This window comes from Lutzomyia longipalpis, chromosome 1 (genome assembly GCF_024334085.1).
Source record: "Lutzomyia longipalpis isolate SR_M1_2022 chromosome 1, ASM2433408v1".
In the NCBI taxonomy this organism is placed as follows: Eukaryota; Metazoa; Arthropoda; class Insecta; order Diptera; family Psychodidae; genus Lutzomyia; species Lutzomyia longipalpis.
The window spans coordinates 20,237,521-20,259,261 of NC_074707.1; the positions used below are offsets into that span (position 1 = coordinate 20,237,521).

At 39.7% G+C, this 21,741-nt stretch overlaps 3 protein-coding genes across 7 annotated transcripts in view; 1 reads left to right on the plus strand and 2 right to left on the minus strand.

Annotated features, from left to right (window-relative positions):
* LOC129796238 (spectrin alpha chain, non-erythrocytic 1) overlaps window positions 1–11,844 on the plus strand; it is a 35,663-nt gene extending 23,819 nt beyond the window's left edge. For 2 of the 5 annotated variants that reach the window (XM_055838026.1, XM_055838041.1), the window contains exons 6-10: window positions 37–7,239; window positions 7,305–7,611; window positions 7,699–7,848; window positions 8,108–8,290; window positions 11,148–11,844. In XM_055838026.1, coding sequence (XP_055694001.1) covers window positions 37–7,239; window positions 7,305–7,611; window positions 7,699–7,848; window positions 8,108–8,290; window positions 11,148–11,359 — 8,055 coding nt within the window. In that variant the 3' untranslated portion in view covers window positions 11,360–11,844. The remainder of the gene's footprint in view (window positions 1–36; window positions 7,240–7,304; window positions 7,612–7,698; window positions 7,849–8,107; window positions 8,291–11,147) is intronic. The other 3 variants (XM_055838034.1, XM_055838050.1, XM_055838058.1) reach the window with 3 other exon arrangements.
* A 197-nt stretch (window positions 11,845–12,041) lies between these two features.
* On the minus strand, window positions 12,042–12,605 carry LOC129796899 (uncharacterized). Its single transcript, XM_055839035.1, has one exon. The coding sequence runs from the start codon at window positions 12,441–12,443 to the stop codon at window positions 12,096–12,098; it is 348 nt and encodes a 115-aa protein (XP_055695010.1). The 5' UTR covers window positions 12,444–12,605; the 3' UTR covers window positions 12,042–12,095.
* Window positions 12,606–14,114: 1,509 nt separating this feature from the next.
* LOC129796794 (putative mediator of RNA polymerase II transcription subunit 26) lies at window positions 14,115–18,671 on the minus strand. Its single transcript, XM_055838879.1, has 3 exons — window positions 18,416–18,671; window positions 16,279–16,541; window positions 14,115–15,751 (listed from the first exon to the last, which is right to left on the minus strand). Exons 1-3 carry the CDS (start codon window positions 18,438–18,440, stop codon window positions 14,330–14,332), a joined length of 1,710 nt encoding a protein of 569 aa, XP_055694854.1. The 5' UTR covers window positions 18,441–18,671; the 3' UTR covers window positions 14,115–14,329.
* Between the last annotated feature and the right edge of the window lie 3,070 nt (window positions 18,672–21,741).

Below are 21,741 nucleotides of genomic sequence, written 5' to 3' on the forward strand. Positions count from 1 at the left end.
AACATTTAATGCAAATTTCCTTTTATTATCTTCCAGGACGCTGATGCTTTGATCGCAACAAAGAACAACGTTGATCGCGTTGAGGAGATGGTTAATGGACTCAACAAGAAGTGGAAGGACTTGATTGCACTGTCAGGTGAGAAGGGACGATGCCTTGAACAGGCAGCAGCTCAGCGTGATCACAATCGCAGCATTCAGGATGCAAAGGATAAGCTGAAGGACTTTGAGAATGGTCTGCAAAGTGACGACGTCGGGCATGATCTCCGTAGTTGTCGAGATCTCCTGAAGCGTCATGAAATCATTGAGACCGATATCATAATGTGGGAGCAAAAGATCTACGAATTGGTGACGTCGAGTGAAGAAATGGCCCATGAGGGGCATTTTGATGCACGCAACATCCAGAAGGAGACGAAGAACATCCAGAAGAATATTAAAGACCTCAAAGTTCCCATGGAGAAGAGGAAACAGGCTCTGGAGGAGAGTTTGCGGTACCACAAGTTTGGTTTTGAATTGGACACTGAGCTGCAGTGGATCAATGAGCGACTCCCCACGGCAAGATCTGAAGGCCTCGGGCAGAATTTGCATCAAGCACAGAGTATGTTTAAGAAGCACAAGAAGTTGGAGTCTGAAATTGAGGGGCATCAACCAATGATAACCAAAGCATTGACATTTGGGCAGAGTCTCATTGAGCAGGGACATCCGGAAGAGAAGAAAATTGAGGAATTATGTAGGAATCTCGAGCAATCTTGGGAAACGTTGCTCGTGGAAGCGGCCAATCGTACCAAGAGACTCGAAATCTCCCTCAAAACTCAGCAATATCTCTTTGAAGCGAGTGATATTGAAACATGGCTCGGTGAGAGGAATAATTTGCTGAGATCCGATGACTACGGACGTGATCGGGAGTCTGCTACGAAACTCCTGACAAAGCACAAAGCTCTAGAATTGGAACTTGACACCTATTCGGGGATTGTATCAGAGATGAGTCATACAGCAGCTGCTATGGTTGCTGCAAAGTATCCAGATAGCAAGGTTATTGCATCGAAGCAACAAATGATTGAATCCATGTTGAAATCCCTCCAGAAATTGGCAGCACAGCGTCAGGTTAAATTCATGGAGAGCCTCTATCGGTACGAGTACTTCTTGGAGGCAAATGAACTTGAACAGTGGATAAATGAGCAGGAACAAGCTGTGTCATCGGATGACTATGGGCAGGATTATGAGCATCTGCAGGTGCTGCAAAATAAATTTGACGATTTGAAGCATCACATTGAATCCGGAACTGAGAGGTATAAGCAGTGCATTGAATCCGGAAGGAAGCTTCTTAACAATGAATCCCCCTATTCGGCGGCAATTGAGAAGCGTCAGGAAGAGCTAGATGTGGCATGGAAGAGTCTTCTGAATTCCGTTGTGGAGCGAGAGCAGAAACTCGCAGCTGCTGGAGAGATTCATCGTTTCCACCGAGATGTGGCTGAAGCTCTATTCCGGATACAGGATAAGAATGCGAGTCTTTCGTCGGAACTTGGGAAGGATCTCAATTCCGCCCTGTCCCTCATTCGACGTCATGAGGGCTTTGAGAATGATTTGGTGGCTCTTGAGGCACAACTTCAGGTCCTCGTGGAGGATTCAGTGCGCCTGCAGACGAAGTATCCATCAAATGCCGAAGCAATAGCCCAACAGCAGCAGAATGTGATTGAATCGTGGAATATTCTCAAAGAAAAATCAACTTTGCGCAATGATCAATTGGCTGCAAATTACGATCTTCAGAGTTTCCTTGCTCAAGCACGAGATCTCCTCCTGTGGGCCTCCAATCTCCGTGCAGCTCTACAAGCTGAGGAGCATGTGAGTGATGCAGCTGGAGCTACAGCACTGAAAATTCAACATGATGCCATTTACGGTGAGATTGAGGCGCGTGAAGAGAAATTCCGGGAATTGAATGAGCTGAGTGATTCAATGGTGCAAACGGGACACTATGCAGCTGCAGAGGTTGAGGACAAATGCCTAATCCTCCTGGATGAACGTCAAAAGCTCCACACAGCGTGGAATAAGAAGAAAATTCTTCTAGAGCAGAAAATTGATCTTTTCTGCTTCCTCCGGGATGCAAAGCAAATTGATAATATTTGTTGCTCCCAGGAGGCCACGTTGTCCACATCGGACTTTGGGAATACCATTGAGGAGGTTGAGAATCAAATAAAGAAGCATGAAGCCTTTGAGAAACTCATTCAGACACAAGATGAAAAGGTTGCGTTGCTGCAGAGTCACGGGAGGAAGCTTGTTGAGCAGAATCACTACGATTCGGCGAATATTCAAAAAGTCCTCAAGGATGTTGTTGAGCATAGGCGCAAGGTGGTTGATTTGTGTGCCATCCGGAAGCAGAAACTCATTGACGCCCTTCTCTATGCGCAATTTGTGAGTGATTGTGCCGAAGCTGAGGCGTGGATAAGTGAGAAGCTGAAGAAGCTGGAGGTTGATGATAGTTACACCGACGTGACGAGTTTGGAGGATAAAATTAAGAAGTTGCAGAAACATCAATCCTTCCAGGCTGAAGTGGCGGCAAATGATCAAAGAATTAAGGAGATTCAGGACAAGGGTGATCGCCTGATAAAGAAGAAACACGAATCTTCGGAAGAAATCCGCAAAGCCGTACGAAATGTCCTCAAATACTGGAATCACCTACTTGAGGAACTCTCAAAGCGTGGTCGTGGCCTGGAGGAGGCTCAAGATATTCTTGAATTCAACAATCATCTCGATAAACTCGAAGCCTGGATCAGGGATAAGGAGCTCATGGTTAATGCTGGTGATACGGGAAGGGATTTGGAGCATTGCAATGCACTGAGGAGGAAACTAGACGACGTAGATTCGGACATGAGAGTTGATGATCAACGTATAAAGAATATAAATGTCCTGACGGATAAACTCCTCAGTCAGGGGCCGAAGGAAGTGAAGAATGTTGAGCAGAGACGTGATAATTTGAACAGTAAATGGAAGGCTCTTCAAGGGGCACTCAATGCGTACCGGAAACTCCTCGAAGGTGCTTATGAGATTCACGTTTTCAATCGAGACGTCAATGATACATCCGAAAGGATCACGGAGAAAGCATTGGCAATGAAGATAGCTGATGTTGGAAGGGATTTGAATGCCGTTGAGGGGTTGCAACGGAAACAGGAAGCACTGGAGCGTGATATGACGGCTATTGAGCAGAAATTGAATGATCACAGTAATGAGGCAACCCTTCTCATCCACACCTACCCACAGCGGAAGGAAGACATTCAGTCGAAGCTGCAGGAAGTGCACGAGCACTGGAATGCCCTTCAGGAGGCAACTGAGAAGAAACGAGATCTCCTCCGGAATGGCTATATTCTGCACAAGTATGCTGCTGATGTGAGAGAATATGAGAATTGGGTGAATGATATAATGAAGAAGATGGATGCTGCACCAAATCCAAAGACAATTGATGAGTCCGAAATTCAGTTAGAGCTACATCAGGAGCGAAAAGCTGAAATTGATGGACGCGATGAGGCCTTCAAGGTGCTACAGAAGCACGGGAAGGAGTTGATAAATTTGGAAGAAGCAAAGAATATTAAAATGATTGATGTCTCGAAGAATCTTGAGACACTCGAAGGGCTGCACAAGAAACTCCACACTGCATGGCAGAATCGTGCTGATGGTCTCAAGGGAACGCACCAGATTCTCCTCTTTAAGGCGCAAGCCGATCAAATTGAGGGTTGGTTGAGGAATAAAGAAGCCTTCCTCAACAACGACGATCTCGGGGATTCCTTTTCATCCGTTGAGGTGTTGATTAAGAAGCACGAAGCCTTCGAGAAGCTCCTCAATACGAATCAAATTGACGAATTGAAAGCTTTTGGGGATGCCGTAAAGTCCTCCAGGTGCATCGATCAACGAGCCATTGAGCAGAGAATTGATGAAATTCAGGGGAGATATGAGAAACTAATAGCAACGTCAGCAGAGCGTAAATCAATGTTGCAGCAATCACTGCAATATCAGGAATTCCTTCGTAAATTGTACGAAGTGGAAAAGTGGTTGCATCAGAAAATGCAAGTGGCATTGGATGAAAATTACCGTGAGGTGAGCAATCTGCAGAGTAAGATCCAGAAGCAATCAGCCTTTGATTCGGAGCTCAATGCAAATGTCCATCGAATTAATGTTGTCATGAAGGAGGGTGAGAAGTTAATTGATGAGAATCACTACGCAAGGGAAGAGATCCTTTCGCACCTTGAATTCCTCGAGACAGAATGGGCCAAATTGCAGGAGTTGTCGCGTGAGAAGAAGGAGAGATTGGCACAGGCGTACGATGCATTGATCTTCGATCGAAGTATTACGGAATTCAACAAATGGATGGATGAAGTGGAATCGCACCTATCGAGTGAAGACTACGGAAAAGATCTGGCATCTGTGAATAATTTGCTGAAGAAGCATGAAATGCTGGAAGCTGATGTGGCACATCATGCTGAAACGTGTGAAAGTATGAAGAAGACAAATGAGGAATTCCTCCGGATTAATCACTTTATGCAGGAAGAGATTCACGAGAGGGTAATGGTGACAATCAAGAGATACCATTCACTGCATGAACCAATCTCGATAAGACGGGAAAATATCGAAGATTCCCAGCTGCTACATCAATTCCTTCGTGATGTGGACGATGAGCTGCAATTTATCGACGAGAAACTCCCATTGGCTGCCTCAACGGATCTCGGGAGCAGCCTATCAGCGGTGCAGAGTCTCCAGAAGAAGCATCAAGCTCTGGAGACGGAAATTCTCTCCGAAGATCCCATTATTTCATCCGTTATTCAGCGTGGACATCAAATGGTGCGTGACAATCACTACGCGAAGAATGTCATTGAAGCTAGATCGGGGATGCTACAGAAGAAACTTGTGACCCTTCGTGATTTGGCCAGTGTTCGTCGCCTTCGTCTCTTGGATGCTGTTGAGAGTCAAATTTTGTACACTGAAGTCATTGAAGCGGAAACGTGGATGAAGGACAAACTTCCAATTGTTGCATCGCATGACTACGGGAAGGATAATGATTCCGTGCAGAGTTTGCAGAAGAAACTCGAAAGTTTGCAACGAGAATTATCAGCCTTCCGGGCAAATATTGAGAAGATTGATAATCTAGCTCAGGGCCTAATTGATCGTGGGCACTTTGACAAGGAGAATATTTTGGCAAAGAATGAGAATATTAAGGAGCTCTATGCGAAACTCTGTCGCCTTTCAACGGAGCGTGATAAGAAGCTCAATGAGAGTAAGAAGTACTTTGAATTTATCCGGGAAGTGGATGAATTGCATGAATTCATCCATGATCAGATCACTGTAACGGCATCCGATGAGTACGGGACGGATGTGGAGCATGTTGAGCAACTTATTGCCAAATTTGATTCATTCATTTCCAATTTAACTGCAAATGAGGGACGTGTGGCAGCAGTAATAGCCAAGGGGAATACTCTGCTTGCTGAGAAGAATTCCTACGAGCCACAGATTGCGGTTAAAGTGACTGAGACAAAGCAGCTTTGGGATGAACTGAAGGAGTTGGTTCAGGCACGTCAGGAAGCCTTGGCAGGTGCAAAACAAGTTCACGTGTACGATCGTACGGCTGATGAAACCATAACGTGGATCAATGAGAAGGAAACGGGATTAATGTCTGAGGATTATGGACAAGATTTGGAATCAATTCAATCCCTTATCAGGAAGCATGAAGTGTTTGAGGCTGAATTGGAAGCTGTGAAGAATCAAATGGATATTGTAATGAAGGAGGCTACAAAGCTAGCTGATACCTTCCCCGATGCCAAGGAACACATTGAGGTGAAACGTGATGAGACGGTAGAAGCATGGACGGATTTAATTGTCAAAACTCAAGCACGCAAAGAGAAGCTCCAACAAGCTGAACAACTTCAGGAATACTTTGACAACTACCGCGATCTAATGGCATGGATTAATGAGCAACTGGCCAACATCACAGCTCCCGATCTTGCCACAGATGTTCCCAGTGCGGAAACACAGATAAAGCAATTGGAGGAGAATAAGAAGGAGGTTGATTCACGCAAGGATGCCTTTGAGAAGTTCTACGAAGCTGGGAAAATGCTCATTGATAATAAACATTTCCTCGCCAATGAGGTGCGTCAGAAGGTGGGTGTGCTGGAGCAACGCTACAACTTCCTGCAGCACACACTGGTGGAGAGGAAGAAGATCTACGAGCTGAATCACGATACGAGAATCTTTATGCGTGAGGCGGAAACACTGGAAAATTGGATTAATGGACGTCAATCGATGGTGCGTGATGTTGAGTTGGGTGATTCAATTCTCCAAATTGAGGATCTAATAAAGCGTCATGATGACTTTGAGAAGACCGTATCGGCGCAAGAGGAGAAATTCAATGCTGTGAAGAGGATAACAATGCTGGAGAAGTTGATGAGGAAGCAGAAAGAGGAGGAATTGGCGGCGCAAAAGGCAGAAAAGGAGCGTCTGGCTAAGGAACGTCTGGAGAGCTTGAAGCAGAAGGAAGTTCAGCGAATTACGGAGGAGAGACGAAAGAATGAGAAGCAGCAGGTGGATAAGAATGGACCAACGGACACTGGTGCGGGGGGTTTTGTCAATTCCTCAAAGAGTCTCGTCTCAATTCCCGGCGGCCAGGAAACCCCAACAGCATCACCAAACCCCACGGCTCAGGCCACAGTACAAAAATCCAATTCAGTCACAACATTCTTCGGTGAGCGCCTCCGTCGTGGCTCTGAGGGGAATATAAAGCGTGCTGAGAGTATGAAAGTCGGCCCCAAGGTGCCCAAGAGGACCCCAAGTTTCACAACAAGACGACGCGCACATAGCTTCAGGAAGGACAAGGATAACAGCCTCCTACCGCCAATTGAGGTTCAAGGCTTCCTGGAGCGAAAGCATCAGCTTCAGAGCGCCGGGAAGAGGGCTCCCGTGCGTTCGTGGAAGAATTTCTACACCATTCTCTGTGGGCAGCTGCTGTGCTTCTTCAAAGATGAGGAAGATTGCTACCAGAAACGCGCAGCAACGGCACCCATTAATATTCTCAATGCCAAATGCGAGAAGGCTGATGATTACACAAAGAGAAAGAATGTCTTCCGTTTGGTACTTATGGATGGTTCGGAATTCCTCTTTCTCGCCAACACGGTTCATGAGATGACAGATTGGATTAATAAGATTTCCTTCCATGCAAAACTTCCGCCAAATCTTCAACTTATGAGCTATGACGACACTCTCAAGGTAAATTTGCAACAAAAGATTGTTTGTTGAGTGAAAGAAACTTAAAATTTTTGATTTTTTTTTAGCAAATGGGAGAGGGAAGTCCCGATGTGAAGAGTTTGACGGGAACGGAGGGCACAGATGCATCATCACTGAGTTCACGTACATCATCCCCGGACTCCCAGGTGCGTGGATCAATGGATAAGTCACCGAGTACGCCACAAATAAACTTCCTGCAGCGGCAGAAGGAGCTAAAGGAGATGAATAAGGAGCCCCCGCATACGGGGCAGATGGAAAAGCCACCAATTCCACCAAGAGGTGCCCCACCACCAGCCCCTCAGCGACAGAGTAGTACGCAAGAAGTTCAGCTGAGAAATCGCAGCTATTCCAACGGTAAGTGTCGTCATCATTTTAATCCACGCATGATTGGAGAGATTAATTAGAAAAATAAATAAAATTGTGTATTTCTTGTAATTCTAGGTGTTCCCCAGCAGGATGGCGGTGGCTTTGATGAAAGTAGTAATTATGAGAATCAACAGAGACCGCATTCCATGTTACCTTCCATGCAGAGCGCAGCAGCAAACAATGGGGATGAGACATGGATGCGCCAAAGTGAGTTCAGACAGTCAGGTAATTTCTTGTGCTTTGCTTCAAATTAGTCCCGCTAAATTAAGTACTTTTCCCATTATTTGCTAATCCCTCGCGCGCTGTGATTGCTCTTGTTACATTGACGACAATCACTCCATTAAATTCCTTCTTATTTTGAGAGAGTACACAGCGAGGAAGAAAGAGAAGAGAATGAAAGAAATGAGAGATAGGAAAAAAAACAAACGTTGCACTCTTTTAAAAAAAATTAAAATTTGCAAATGAATCCCTAATAAAATCCCAGATAAACCACCACCACTGCCAGCAAGTCTACCACCAATGGGTGCTGGGCAGTACAACAGACCGATGACCCACCATCCGGGAAATTATCACCCGGAAAGTTTGCATCACAATATGCACCGCATTCACCCGACGCCGATGAGACATCCGGCGGAATTAAGTTATGCAGCGGCAGAAGCAAGAACAAGTAAATAATTGGCCAAAAACACAAATTTTCAAACTCCAAAAGAATAGAACTTTTGTAGATTTTAGCTGTGTTTCTTTCAGACACAGCTTTTGTGTACCGAGCAAAATCGAAAGTCGTCAGATCGGGCTCAAACTTGGGATGAGCACGAATTAGGGTCCCCACATTCCAAAAAACGTATGCGCCAAAAAAATTTTTTTCCGGCCGGCCGGCCGGCCGGCCGGCCGTCCGTCCGTCCGGAACCTTTTGCTAAATTACAAGAGAACGGTAATAGATAGAGACTTGCGGTAAACGGCAAAGTTTAAAAGTCGACTGGAAGACGTCAGATTATGACGTCAAATTTTACCCCCCACCCCCGCGTCCGCCATTTTGAATAACCTCAAAATTTTGTTTTCTCTATATCTCAGCCGCTATTATAGCTAGAGGGCTGAAATTTTGATATGTTGTAGGGGCCATCAAGAGCTTTCCAACGATACCTCATTTTCGAAAATCGGTCAAGCCGTTTAGTCAATATGGCCGTCACAATTTTTCATCGAAAATCGACCATAACTCGAAAACGGCTTGACCGATTTTGATCAACCCGGGGTCAAATGAAAGATCTCAACAAACCCTACAACTCTCTAGAACATCCGAAGTTTCAAAAGTGACCGCTAGGGGGCCAAAAATCAAAAACAAAATTTTCGATTAGTTTTCGATGAATATCTCGAAAACGACGACATAAATTTTTTTCATTTTTTGATATGTTGTAGCTGACCATATTATCTAGCTTCATGCCAAAAATGAAAAAAATCTATGGATCCGTTCTCGAGATATAGCCTTCCAAAGTTGGCATGTCATATCTCGGGTTCTACATGTCCGATCTTGATCAACTCAAGCGCAAATGAAAGGTTTCGTGAAACCCTACAAATGTCTAGAACATTACAACTTCGAAAAATGTCCGCAAGAGGCGCTAAAATCGAAAACAAAGTTTTCGAAAATTTCGAACTCGAATTTTTCGAAAATGGCGACATAGATTTTTTTCATTTTTCGATATGTTATAGCTGACTTCAAGACCTTTCAAACAAAAAAAAATTTATGAAAATCTATGGATCCATTCTCGAGATATGGCCTTCTAAAAATTTATTAGCGTATGACTTTAATACTATTCCAGACTTTGCGCGTATTTAAATTAATTCGCGTTCTAGTTTGCTCTCACAAAATTGGTACACTGAAAGAAACACAGCTCCCGTAAGCTTGGTCAGCTTACCAGTACATTTTTCTACTCAAATTCTTAGAGAAAAAAAGCTTTTCTTCTGCCACTGATTTGCATGATTTCTATGCTGATTTTCTTTCTCAATTTACTAACAAATTTTTCTGCATTTTTCCTCCTTTTTATTCTCTTGAATTTTTTATTTAATAAATTTACTAACCCAACTCTTTGTAGATTCTTTTAGAAACTTTTTTCAAAGGTTCATGAAAGTGGGAAAAATTTGAGGAAATTTATTGTTAATTTGCACTTAAATAGCAAATTTGGTGTTTTCGGGTTTGGGTATGATTAAAAATTGGCAAGCAATGCTAAGGAATAACGAATTTTGCAATAATTTGATAGGTTTTTTTTATTGTGATGCACATAGCAGTTAACCCATTTATGCCATGTCCTGAAATCGCTGATAATTTTTTTTATTTATTCTTCCCTGGATGATTCCTGAACCATATTAAGTGGTTAAAGAGAGGTTGATGCAATAAGCAAAATATTCTTTTATTAAAAAAACAACTTACTGGCGTTTTCCAGAAAATCAGCTTCCGGAAAAATTTTTCTGACCTTTATGGATGTTCTGTAAAACATCTTGTACATCTTTCAACACATTCCTACAGTTGGCATTCTACAAAATAGGATTTAATTACTAAAATATCAATTATAAAAGGAAAACATTTTAGATTTTTCTTAATTTATCTTCCGGAATATCGAATCCTTTTCGGAACAAGCAATCATCCAAAATTGAACAAATTATATAATAAAATAAAAATATCCTTATTGAAAGATTTCCTTTTCTTTACGATTGAATGGAAAATTTAGGATAAACTATGAAGTTTTCCGGAAAGAATTTTTACCAGGAAAATTTTTGAAAATCCTAAAAATATTTTCTTGCTATATTTAAGCTCTTTTTTTTTAATTGTCTTAGAAAGGTTTCTTTTCTACTTTTTGCGTATTAAGAAGTTTTATATGATGCAAAAGAAAATGTAGATCTGAAAATATTTTAAAACATTTACAATTTTTCATGATTTAGCTTCCGGAAAATAAAACAAAATTTCCAGAATGAGAAATTATTAAAAATTATTTAAAAAAATCTTTTTCCAAAATGTATTTTTTTCCTAACGTTTCAGTATTAAAACCATTCAGAATCAGATGAAAACTTGATCCGAAAAATTCGAAAAAAAATCGAATTTCTGCCTGAAAAACTTAACCCGGAAAGCAATGGGTTAACTTTTTGCTCATAAATGCACTTGAAATTGATTTTTGAATGGAATTTCATGCATTTTATTGCTAATTGAATTGGCAGATGATTGGGTGATTAATGTCCAATCTTCTCACCATTGGGTGCACCATTAACAAAAAAAGAAGTTTTTGTATGATGCTTGCTTTTGCAATTTTTTGTGAATATCGCACGCTGAAGAAGAAGAAGAAAAAAAACGAACTTTTTGTGCTTTTTGAGTGCTTTGTTGTATGGGGTGATTGATTGATTAATCTCTTCTCGTCTCAATAATGCGATCTCGGAAGTAAAGAGTGTGAGAGAGAGCCTTTGCAGTGAAGAGAATGAGAAGAATTTTTCCCGTTTTCTATTCAAACATAAAATTGTATACAAACATAAATTCCATCAAGGTTGGGGCAATTCACGGCACGACACCACGTCAGTCACCGTGAGACCAGTATCAATGCCACAAGATCCCAACCGCTTCCGGACGTCGACGAATGAAAGTTCCAGCGAAAGTGAATCCGTACAGTCAAGCAGATCCAGCGTGAGTGGATCAGGGAATGGCAAAGAGAAGAAGACGGGGATGTTTAGAATTTTTTCCAAGAAAAGGAAATCCTAGACTGGAGACAACTATAAAGTGAAGCAACTATTTTTTTGTTTGTTATTTTTTTTAAACATTTAAAAAAGAAAGAAAAGTGAATAAAAAAAAAAGATAAAAAATACGTATTAAAAATTCTCTTTATAAATATTTTGTAACGTACATTTATACATAATATTATGTATATCTTCTATATATATATTATAAATAAATAAATACAGAAAAAGAGAAAAGATTGTTGAAAAATAAAAGAAAAAAATAAACCCTAGAAAATATTCCAAAAAATATCTTTTCTTAAATTAATCATTGAAGAAAAAAATATAAATGGTTTTGGGATAGAGTTTATATTATATTAATGAAATAATCTATTTTCGCAAACTTTTAGTATTACAAGAAATTATATAAATATGTTTTCTATAAATTCACTTGTATATACATATCTATCATTTAAGAATTTGTATTACACCATAAAAATATAAATAAATACATTTATTCAATAAATAAAATTATTTTGTTCAGTGTAAAAAAAATGTTTCAATAAGAAATCTTTTGGTGAAGATTTTCTCAATTTACAGTGATGCCTTCGTAGTTAGAAAGTCCTTTATTTTTCAGTTAAAATTGAGGCTTTTAAAGTCTTAAATGAAAACTGAAAATTAAAGGACGTAATACACGAAGACATCACTGTGCGTAGGTGGTACAGCAGTATAAAAATTCAGTGCGTGGTTCAACTTAATGAAAAAGGACATTTGCGTCAGTTTTATCGTCTTCTAGCTAATCCAGCATTGGTGAGAATCTTAACAATTTGTTCCCGGGGGATTTTTTCAGCTTCACGCTCAAAGACAGGCATTTCCTTGTCCGTGAACCAGGACTCCTTGGCCAGGCCATCAGCAACACGGGGATTGCTGTAGAAATTATCACTCTTGAGGAGCTCTGGTGGCAATTGCTTCTCCCTGATGGAGTTCTCAACAACAGCTGGATGTGCCAATGGGGGATCCTCGTGGATGGGAACGGAGTCACGATAGTAGGCCAGTGGAATTGGTTCCTGATGGAGAAATTGCCCACTTGTGGATGTAACCAGAAGGAATACAGCAATAATGGCGTTCATGTTGAATCCTCTTTTTAACGACAAAAAACAAACACTAAAGGCACAAACTTAGAAGACGATTGTTTTACGAGCAACACTGTCACCTCGTTCGATTAGCACAATCAACTGATCGTACACAGTGGCATGGATTGTTCTTTTATGCCCACGAGACTTCTATGCGCGATTGGGCAGAAAATTCTGCTGTATGCGGGATGATGGAGCGGATTTGCACATGATTGTTGTGGAGGAAGTGGAGGAAGAAAACGGTGAGATTGTTTAATGGAGCATAAAAAAAGCGAAACAAGTATGTCTCGCGGAAGGAACAGCGCAGACACTTAACAGCATTCGCAAGATCTCGTTGACCACGAGATTACACTGTCAGGGACACAGCAGCTCTGGGTGAGCAATGCCCTCGCTGGAGGACTCTCCCGTTACAAGCAATTTCGCATCTAATGGCTGAGACTTTCCCGTGTGCGAAGGTGGCAAATAAAGTCCGGAAATGTATCATGTCAACCTTGCACGTGCTCTCCAGTTAATTGCATCATCACCCACCATTTCGGAGATCTCTCACATCACTCACTCATGCTCACTCAGGGGCCCGTCGTCGTGAACAAATTGAATTAAATTTCTATTTCCCACATCTCTCTCTCTCGCTGTCTCCCTCTCCGTCTGGACAGGTGAGCGTGATCATTATAATTGCAAAAAAAAAAAAACAAGAAATCAGCGCTCTGTCGAAGCTGCGAGAGATATCCCGGAAGGTCATTTTTGGATTAATTCACCAGATGAGCGAGTTTTTTCTTGTCTTATTAAATATCGTTATCTCTTTGGTGGAGGCATATTATTTGTGCAAATTTAACATGAGAGCGAAAGTAAATAGTTTAGCTGAATGCTCATATTTTATTCAATGTTTTTTTTACGATAAATATTATTTAAATCCTTAGATTTGGCGCGATAGTTGAAAGTATAAACTACTTCTTCCTGGTTTTTTTGATTTATAGAAATTACCGTTATATGGGAAAGAAAAATTGTAATATATATCGGTATGTCCGAAGATAACTAACTTAAGTAGCAAAACTGGCTCACTGAGTTCTTCCACGATTTTTTAAAAGTATTTTTTAGTGCGTTCTAATGTCAAAAACTGTCATTTTATTAGATTTCATATAGATGGTCTTATGAAGTTAGGATCATAGGGTCAAAACAAAAAAAAATAGCTTTTTATGTGAAGGATAAAGAAATTAAAAAAGCTTTTTCACTATCCTTTTTAAAGAAGTAATAATAATTATAAGATATAAATTTCCTTAATTAATCAAGAAATATGTTTTATTTCAAAATAGACCGTAATCAAAAAATACTGCATTCACAGGAAAAAAAGTCGAGTTAGGATTTTCTTGCTCGGAGTTTCTATTTCTTGTATGCTTCAATTTTCTTTTAAAGAAATTATAAAGATGAAACATTCGTTCAAAATATACTTCTTAGAAAAATTTCAACAAAAAACGCTTTAAGATCGCTTTAAGACGATCAATTACAATATTACTCCACCCACAAATAATTCCAATCGTGTTTGAACATAAAAAAAACTTACCTGAATTTATTAAAATATTGTTGCTCTTTAGCAAAAGTCAATCAATTTCTCTTTGCACGACTTTTCATTAGAAAATTTTAATTTGCGATTTTGATGGAGATAAAAAATGATTTTTTAGGGAAATTTTTTGTATTTTTTATTTATTTTACATAATTAATAAATATACAACAAATTAAATCTTTAAGTGTAAGAAAAAGAAATAATACTACGCAGGAGTGAAGAGCGCTACTGAGACGCTCCCCTAGGATTGGGGGTATAGGGTGGTTGGTGGAGGTGGTGGTGTAGGAGGAAGCTTCCAAAAGGAGCTGTGATGTGCTCTATTTTCTTAGGGTTTTGTCTCTTTTGTTGTGTCCCGCTGCTGACGCTGCTGGTAGTACTGATGTTGGGGATGAGGAGCGTAGAAGGTGGCAGGAGCAAGGATGGCGGGTTGGTATTGACTCCCTGCCGTCTGTGGGGCAAATTTGTGTGTGGGATACTGCTGTTGAGGAGCGTAGGCTTGCGCCTGAGGCTGTCCCTGGTGATTCTCGTACTTATCAGCAGAGATGGGAACTGGCACAGGGACGTGGATGGGTGTTACAGGGTAGCCGGCATCGACGAGAGCTTGGAATTCCTGCTGCGTGAGTGGACGCTGCTGGGATGGTGGAGTTTTGAAGACGGACTCCGCCAGGCTGCTAACGGATACTTGAGAAGCAGGTTGACTGGAGTGCTGCTGGGACTCCTGTGAATGGGATGCAGGCTTAGCGGTATAGTGCGATTGTTTGGTGGGACTAGCGAAGGATGGTGATGGGGTGCTGGTGGAGTGTGAGACAAAGATTGAAGAGTGTGCCGATTGCTTCTGCTGCGGCTGCTCAGGCTTCGCATGCTGCTGCTTCTTAGCATCCACGGGCTTTGTGGTAGGAAATTGTGTATTGTGTACATTTTGTGGCGTACTTTGGGGTGCCTTTTCGTGGTATGAGTGAATGGGACTTGCCAGCGCGTGTTCCTGCTGTAGAAGTTGCTGTTGCAGATGTTGCTGCTGCTGCTGATGCGCCTGTTGATGTTGAGGAGCTGCCGCCGCTTGGAATTGCTGCAATGGTTGCACTTGATGCTGAAGAATGGGAACAAAGTGAGCCTGTTGTGGAGGTAAGAACTGAGGGAATTTGCTGGCTGCCTGGTAATCAGCAAAGATTTGCTGCTGTTGCTGCTGCTTCAATGCTGCCTGTGGGATTGAGGCTGCTGCTGCCGCAGCGTACTGCTGCTGCTGTGGGATGTACTGCTGCAGAGCCTGTGGCTGATAGGGTATGAAGACAAAATTGTGCTGATTCTTTGGCAGAAATTGTCGTCCCTTTGTCACTTTTGTCGTCTGTCGTTGACTCGATGCTGCCTGCTGGGGCACATTTGCAGCCACAAGCTTCTCAATTTCCCTCTCAAGCGATGAATCTCCAAGGGGATGTCCTGTGGGCTTCTGATACAACTGAGCATACTGACGCTGACCGAGGAGAACAGCTCCCTGATGCGGGACGAAGGGAATAAAATGTTGGGCTTGTGGTGGCTGAGCAGCAGCTGCCTGATGGAATTTCTGCGTGTTTGCAATGAGCTGGAGGTACTCAGCATCAGAAATGGTATTCACACGTGGTGCCTGTGGGAGGACCAATGGTTGCTGCTGCTGATACAATCCCTTTTCCACATGAAATTGCTGTGGGGCAACAGATGGTGAGAGTTGTCCTTGCGCGAGCTTCAAGTAATTGCTGTTGGCATTGTTGGGTAACTGCAAAGAAAAAAGAAAAAGAATCTTCATTTAATTTCATCGCATAAATGCATCTTCTACGGTGTGCAGGTGTCTCTTCTATTGCATCGACAAATCACATGCGTGACGTAATGTAGGGGGTGGTGTGAGGGGCGGTCGGATGTTACCGCGACATGGTGAGTACAACAAGTTGTATTATAGAGAGATCTATTGGGTGATTTAGGTGCCTTTATGGGAAAATGGCAAATGGAAGTCAGTGAACAATCACACGGTGCCAATGTGTCTTCACCCCAGGATTGTGACTTCTTCATCTTGATTGCACAATTGCAATCATCGCAAGTCGTGCCAGTCATGAATCACGACTCCAGAAATCACAGAACAGTGCCCCCCCCCCCTTCCCCGCATCTCTCTCACCGCAGTGTGGTTTTGCTTTTATAAATGCATTTCTCGCATTGAAAAAATAAAAGATTTCAACGACATTACAGCGAGGAACCTGACTTGGGATGCGGGTCATCGCGTGATTGTCATCTTACACTACATTTTCATACCTTTCTCGCCGTTGCTGATGATGCATACGTGGCAGGATCATCGGGGATGGCGTACTGACCCAATCCCGGTGTCACTTGATTGCCATAGATCAAGGGTGTAAAATCCGCCGTGAGTTTGGTGGGAACTTTGGTGTGCCCAGAGATTTGTCTCTTCTCTTGCACTTTCTCCGCTGATGCTGCTGCTGCTGCTGCAACTACTGTTTTCTCATCGACATTTTTTTCCTCTGACGCTGCAAGATTCAATGAACCCAAAGCCAGAGTAGCTGTGGATGGAAGAAAGCAGAGGAGTCCAAAAAAGACTATGTCACAACGCATACACGGCAATTATCGACTTGCCATCATTAATCAATCATCGAGAGCAAATTTCTAACATGCTTCAGTGCATTTTATTTGCTACAACCACAAGAGGTGGGCACATTTAATGACCCCATCGAGGATTAAATTGACGAAAGCTGACCATATAAAATATTATTTTTCTTTAATAACGTAAGAATTTGTCTTTTTTATTAAAAAATTCTAATATGAGATAAAATTGCATCGTTTCGCTAGGAAAATGCACGCTGTTATTTTTGGTTTAGTTTTCTCCTCATTTTCAATGCTTTTGAGGTTCAATTTCTTGACTCAAAGTCTTGAAACTGATTAGTTAATTTAGCTTGAGAATTTCTTATTGTTTTCTTTATATAAAACAATGATATTTGATGAATTATTTTCACAATTTCTTTTCTTTTTGCTGTGACAACTCTTTCTTATTTTTATAATTTTTTGATTTGAAATAAATAAGGATTTTTATTAAAAAAAAAAAACGGATTTAATATTTTCACAAAATAAATTACGGAGTAATTTAATTTGAGCTGGCAGCAAAGGCCAAATTCGTCCTTCTTGTTAGATTTAAATAAAAATTAAAGTATAAAGAATATAATTGTCATAAAAATTGAGTAAAAATTTAGTAAATTCATATTAAGGGATGGTCACGTTATTTTGGAAACTCTACAGGAACAAAATGGCCAAAATGTGAGAATTTCAAATAATTTTTTTGAGCACAAAAAATTATTTTTTAAAACGAAAGTACTGAATTCTTATCAGTATTTGGCCATTTAACAAGAGTGCAAGCAAATTTCGAATTTTTGGTTTTAAAATTGGCTAGAAAATCGCTTTTGAAAGTCCCCGAGTTTCCAAAATAACGTGACCATCCCTTAATTGAAAAAAAAAGTTGAAAATGAGTAATTAGTAGTTTTTTTTTTCAAAGTTGGTAAATGCGAATAAACTACCATCCTATCTTTATATTCTTGTATTTGTTGGTAAAATAATAAATCAAGTTTGTAACAAAAAAATCAAAAATGTTCTGCATTTTTAGTAAACGTTGAAATGTTTGAATGAATAATGGTTTATTATATCCAAGAGATACATGATTATCTATAATAGGACTATATTTATACTATACTATTTGAAATTTAGTATTTTCGTCCTCAAAGGAATTTGTTTAATTTTTTACCAAACTCTTAGGTGGTAGAAGTTGGTAATTAATCAAATATCATTAAACGTATAAGTCATTTAGAGACAAAAGCAGTAACTTTCTTTGGCAAAAATATTTCAAGTTACCAACATTACCAATTTCTTTTTTATGCTTCTAAATTATTTAAACTTTGAAGAACTTTCACAATATATTGTGCATAATATCCTTTTATAAAAGAAAACAGCCTGCATTCACATTATGCTGGAACTGTTGTGTTTTTTTGAGTTTCTCAAGAAATTTTTTAAATATTTTCCCACTTTCTTTTATGCCTGATGATAGGGTTAATCATATTCCTCGAAACATCACAATAAAATTAAAAAAATGGTTAAAAGTCTTCTTCCGTGTCTGCACTTTTAATTAAAAAAAATCATTTGATCTAATTTGTAAAAGGAAATTAGTATGATGAGTTAATTTTATAATTCGCATCTTGAAAAAATAAATCACTTCTTGCACATTGGTTGCAGTGAAAGACACGCTGTTTTGTCATCGAATCCGGAAGTATATACAACGTACAATATTATGATAGAGCTCTTCGCACCAAGCACTTCTTGTTGGTTATTTAATCCACAATTATGGGGTAAGAGGAGATAGTATCGGTTGTGAGATTAAATGGGGAAGCATTACCGATAAAAATTGTAGAAATCCACATTATGCTGCAATTTCCAATCAACACTCTTCCGTTTTCAAAGTGCAAAAAAAACGAAGAAAAAGATCACTTCACTCACGATCGGATACGGCACTTGAAGATGGCTTGGTGCAATTTTCCGCGAGACGTTCCGCGATTGATGGGAAATCAAATGAGTGTTAGAAAAAAAAACACTGAACAACTTGAGAGCCGCGTTCGGGGTCTTGTTTAGTCCGTAATCCGTGGCGGTCTAGTGAGAAATTCAGAAATGGATGGCTATTTATAAAATTGAGCGTGGTAGTCGAAGGGGAGACGCCGCTACGGTGCGCAAGAAGATGAAGAGAAAGGCTCCCTCCACACCATTTGATCATCTTCTTCCCCCCAGAGACAACCGCCGTGACGCCGCAAATCGGCACATACCGTGGCTCAAAATTGATGGAGGAGAGTTTCTTTAACAAAATCTTCCACCTCTTTTGCTTTTTAGCTCTCCTCCAAAGACATCCAACTCTCGGGGGGATATCCCCGTCATTTTATGCCTCAAGTGTGAGAGAGAGCAAGATCATCCGCCACAGCCAAAAGATTCCTTCTTATGCTGCATGTTACTCTTGAGCAATAAATGGAAAATTTTTGGCCATCGCTTGAGTGACTCTTTCAACCGAAATATGGGAAGTTACGGTTTTAAGTAAAGGTAAAAATAGGTAGTAAAAGTCTCACCTCAACTAATTCTATAATCTCCCCATCAAAAAAGGGCCCTAATAAACAAAAAACATTCAATTTCATCCTCCTCCGGGGCACCTTCACATAATTTGAGATATATATTGGATGTAATTACATGCCTTGGAGTTTTCTAATTTTCATGCGGGATTTCTCATGTTTGTTTTACACGCGCATAAGACAAGCTAAAAAGATGAGAGTGAGAAATATAATATCTCAGATCGGCAGCAAAAAAAAACGAAGCCACACTTGCGACTTCACATGACTTGCAATCGATCATTGAGAAGATTTTCCATGGAAGAAGCTTCCTTCTAATACATAATTTTTCAATGCATAATTTTCCATTGAATACGCATAATAAATTTAAATAAAAAAAAAAACTACGTGCAGTGACATAAAAATTCGAAATATATAACTTCTTCTTTCCCATAAGAGATCTATGAGAATTTTGAAGCTCATAAAGCTCAGTTTTAAAAGCTCGAGCATTAGCACCTACCTGTGTGAGCATTAGAAATTCAGAACACATATTAATGTGCAAATTTGTAAAAATATAATAACAAAAAAATTCGCGAAGAAGCAAGAAAATAGAGAAGTTGTGCATTTTATTGTTGGTTTGCTGAGAAATTGCAACAAAAGAATTCATTTGGCACATTTTTGCCTAACTTATGAGAAGAAAATGTACCTAATTAAGTCAAATTTCATCAGGCTGCTACTTTTTTTTATACTATAGACAGACATTTGTTAATTTTTATTTTTTATTTTAGTGCGCACCCGCAAGCTTCAATGGGGGGATTTGCCAACGACACTCTTGTGATTTCTGCGTATGCAATGCACCTGAGAGGTGAGATTTTTTCGTTGTTTTTTTTTAAGCTACTACTGCAGCTGCAATCCATTCAAAAATGGTCAGTCACACGCGCACATGTTGGCGTAAGACATCATCCGCCAACACTTAAATTGGCATTTTTGCAAGCACTTAGAGACGTTGATCAACTTTGGTAGAGTATAATGGTTTATTGTGGAAGGCGTAATAAAAGTTAATTTGGTGTATTAAAAATTTTCTCATACTTGTCGCGTCGTTTAACATGCGTACTCGTCTGTGATCGATCATATTGGGATCTTCCGGTGCTTTAGTCCACTTGATCAGTGAATCTCTTCTCCAAAACCTCGACCAGCATGATCATCAATTAAATTGTTGATTTTTTTTATGACAATATACTGTTTATTCGCACTCACTTTTCCCCAGCAGTGTCGGTAGAAATTCCTTTTACCTGTAGAGAATACAGGTGATGATTTAAAATAATGTCGCATTTATTAAAAAGTAATTAAAAATTAAAGTGAATGGAGTAAAAGAAATGTACATTATACTTATTGCTCAACTGGATAACATATTCCAACAGTTTTTCGGGATTTTTGAAATGAAATAAATTTTATAAATGAAATTTTATTGAATTTAAAATTGGCAAGTGTAAGAAATTATAGTAAAAATCTTTACAGTAGATCCCTGGTATGAAATGCTGAACTTTCGAAATTACCCCCACAAACATTGACATAAAAATGAGGGTGCTGTTTTACAATTTTATAGCAAATTTTAATTCTTTAGATCCAATAGTCGAGACACATTTCATGCCATAAAAATATTAATTGGTAGGTTCGAGTCACTAGTTGCTCCGGATGAAATTCTGAACTTATTCTGCTGTAAATGATTTTAACACTTGGAGGACCCAACATTTGGCACAACGCGGAGGAGCAAATTGGTAATAAGTACCAGTTGATAAAATATGCTCAATAATTAATTATTAATCAGTTTATTGAACAAGGATCGAAAGTTTCATTAATTCTCAATCTCCTTCAAGCATTTCTACACCGAATTACTAAATATTTAATTTAGAAAATCGTCACTGAAAAAAAATTGCGTAGAATCGATGCAGAATTGACAATTCAAATGACTTTTTTAGCTACAATTTTGCATAATTTAAAATTGCGCCTAAATAATCACAAACTTTGATTCTTTAAGTAACTTTTTAATCACTTCCGGCAATAAAATTAGTCCACATTAATTATTTTTGACTGAGGAAAAGTGAACAAGAGTACTTTATTTGGGAAATATGGGGAAACATAACCTCAAAACAATGGCAAAAATGTATGGGATTATGACTGGTAGTTATTACCAATTTGATCCTCCACGTTGGATTCTGACTTTGACCTAAATTATCTTCCAAAGAAAAGACTTTTCTCGAGATTTTCTTTCTGCTATCTTAAAGTAATTAAAATTCCCTACACATAGATGCTAAATTCATCGAGATAAGTCCAATAGATTTTATTCTGTGACGATTTTAAGGTTTCAATTGGTACCAATTACCAGTAAAGTCCTCCGAGTGTTAAAAAGGCAAATTTTAAGGTTCAGATCGACTGTCAATTGCTATAAAATTAACAATCAGCGCCCTCATCTTTCGTAAACGACAATTGTAATGAGTTCTAAAAGCTCTATTATTTTATAGCACGAGATAAGATGGTTTTAGTTTTCACCACCACCGCATTTGTCTCAAAGAAAGTTGAGGGCATAGTTTGTCCATTTTATAGCAATTGAGGGCCAATCTGGTATGTGTCTAGA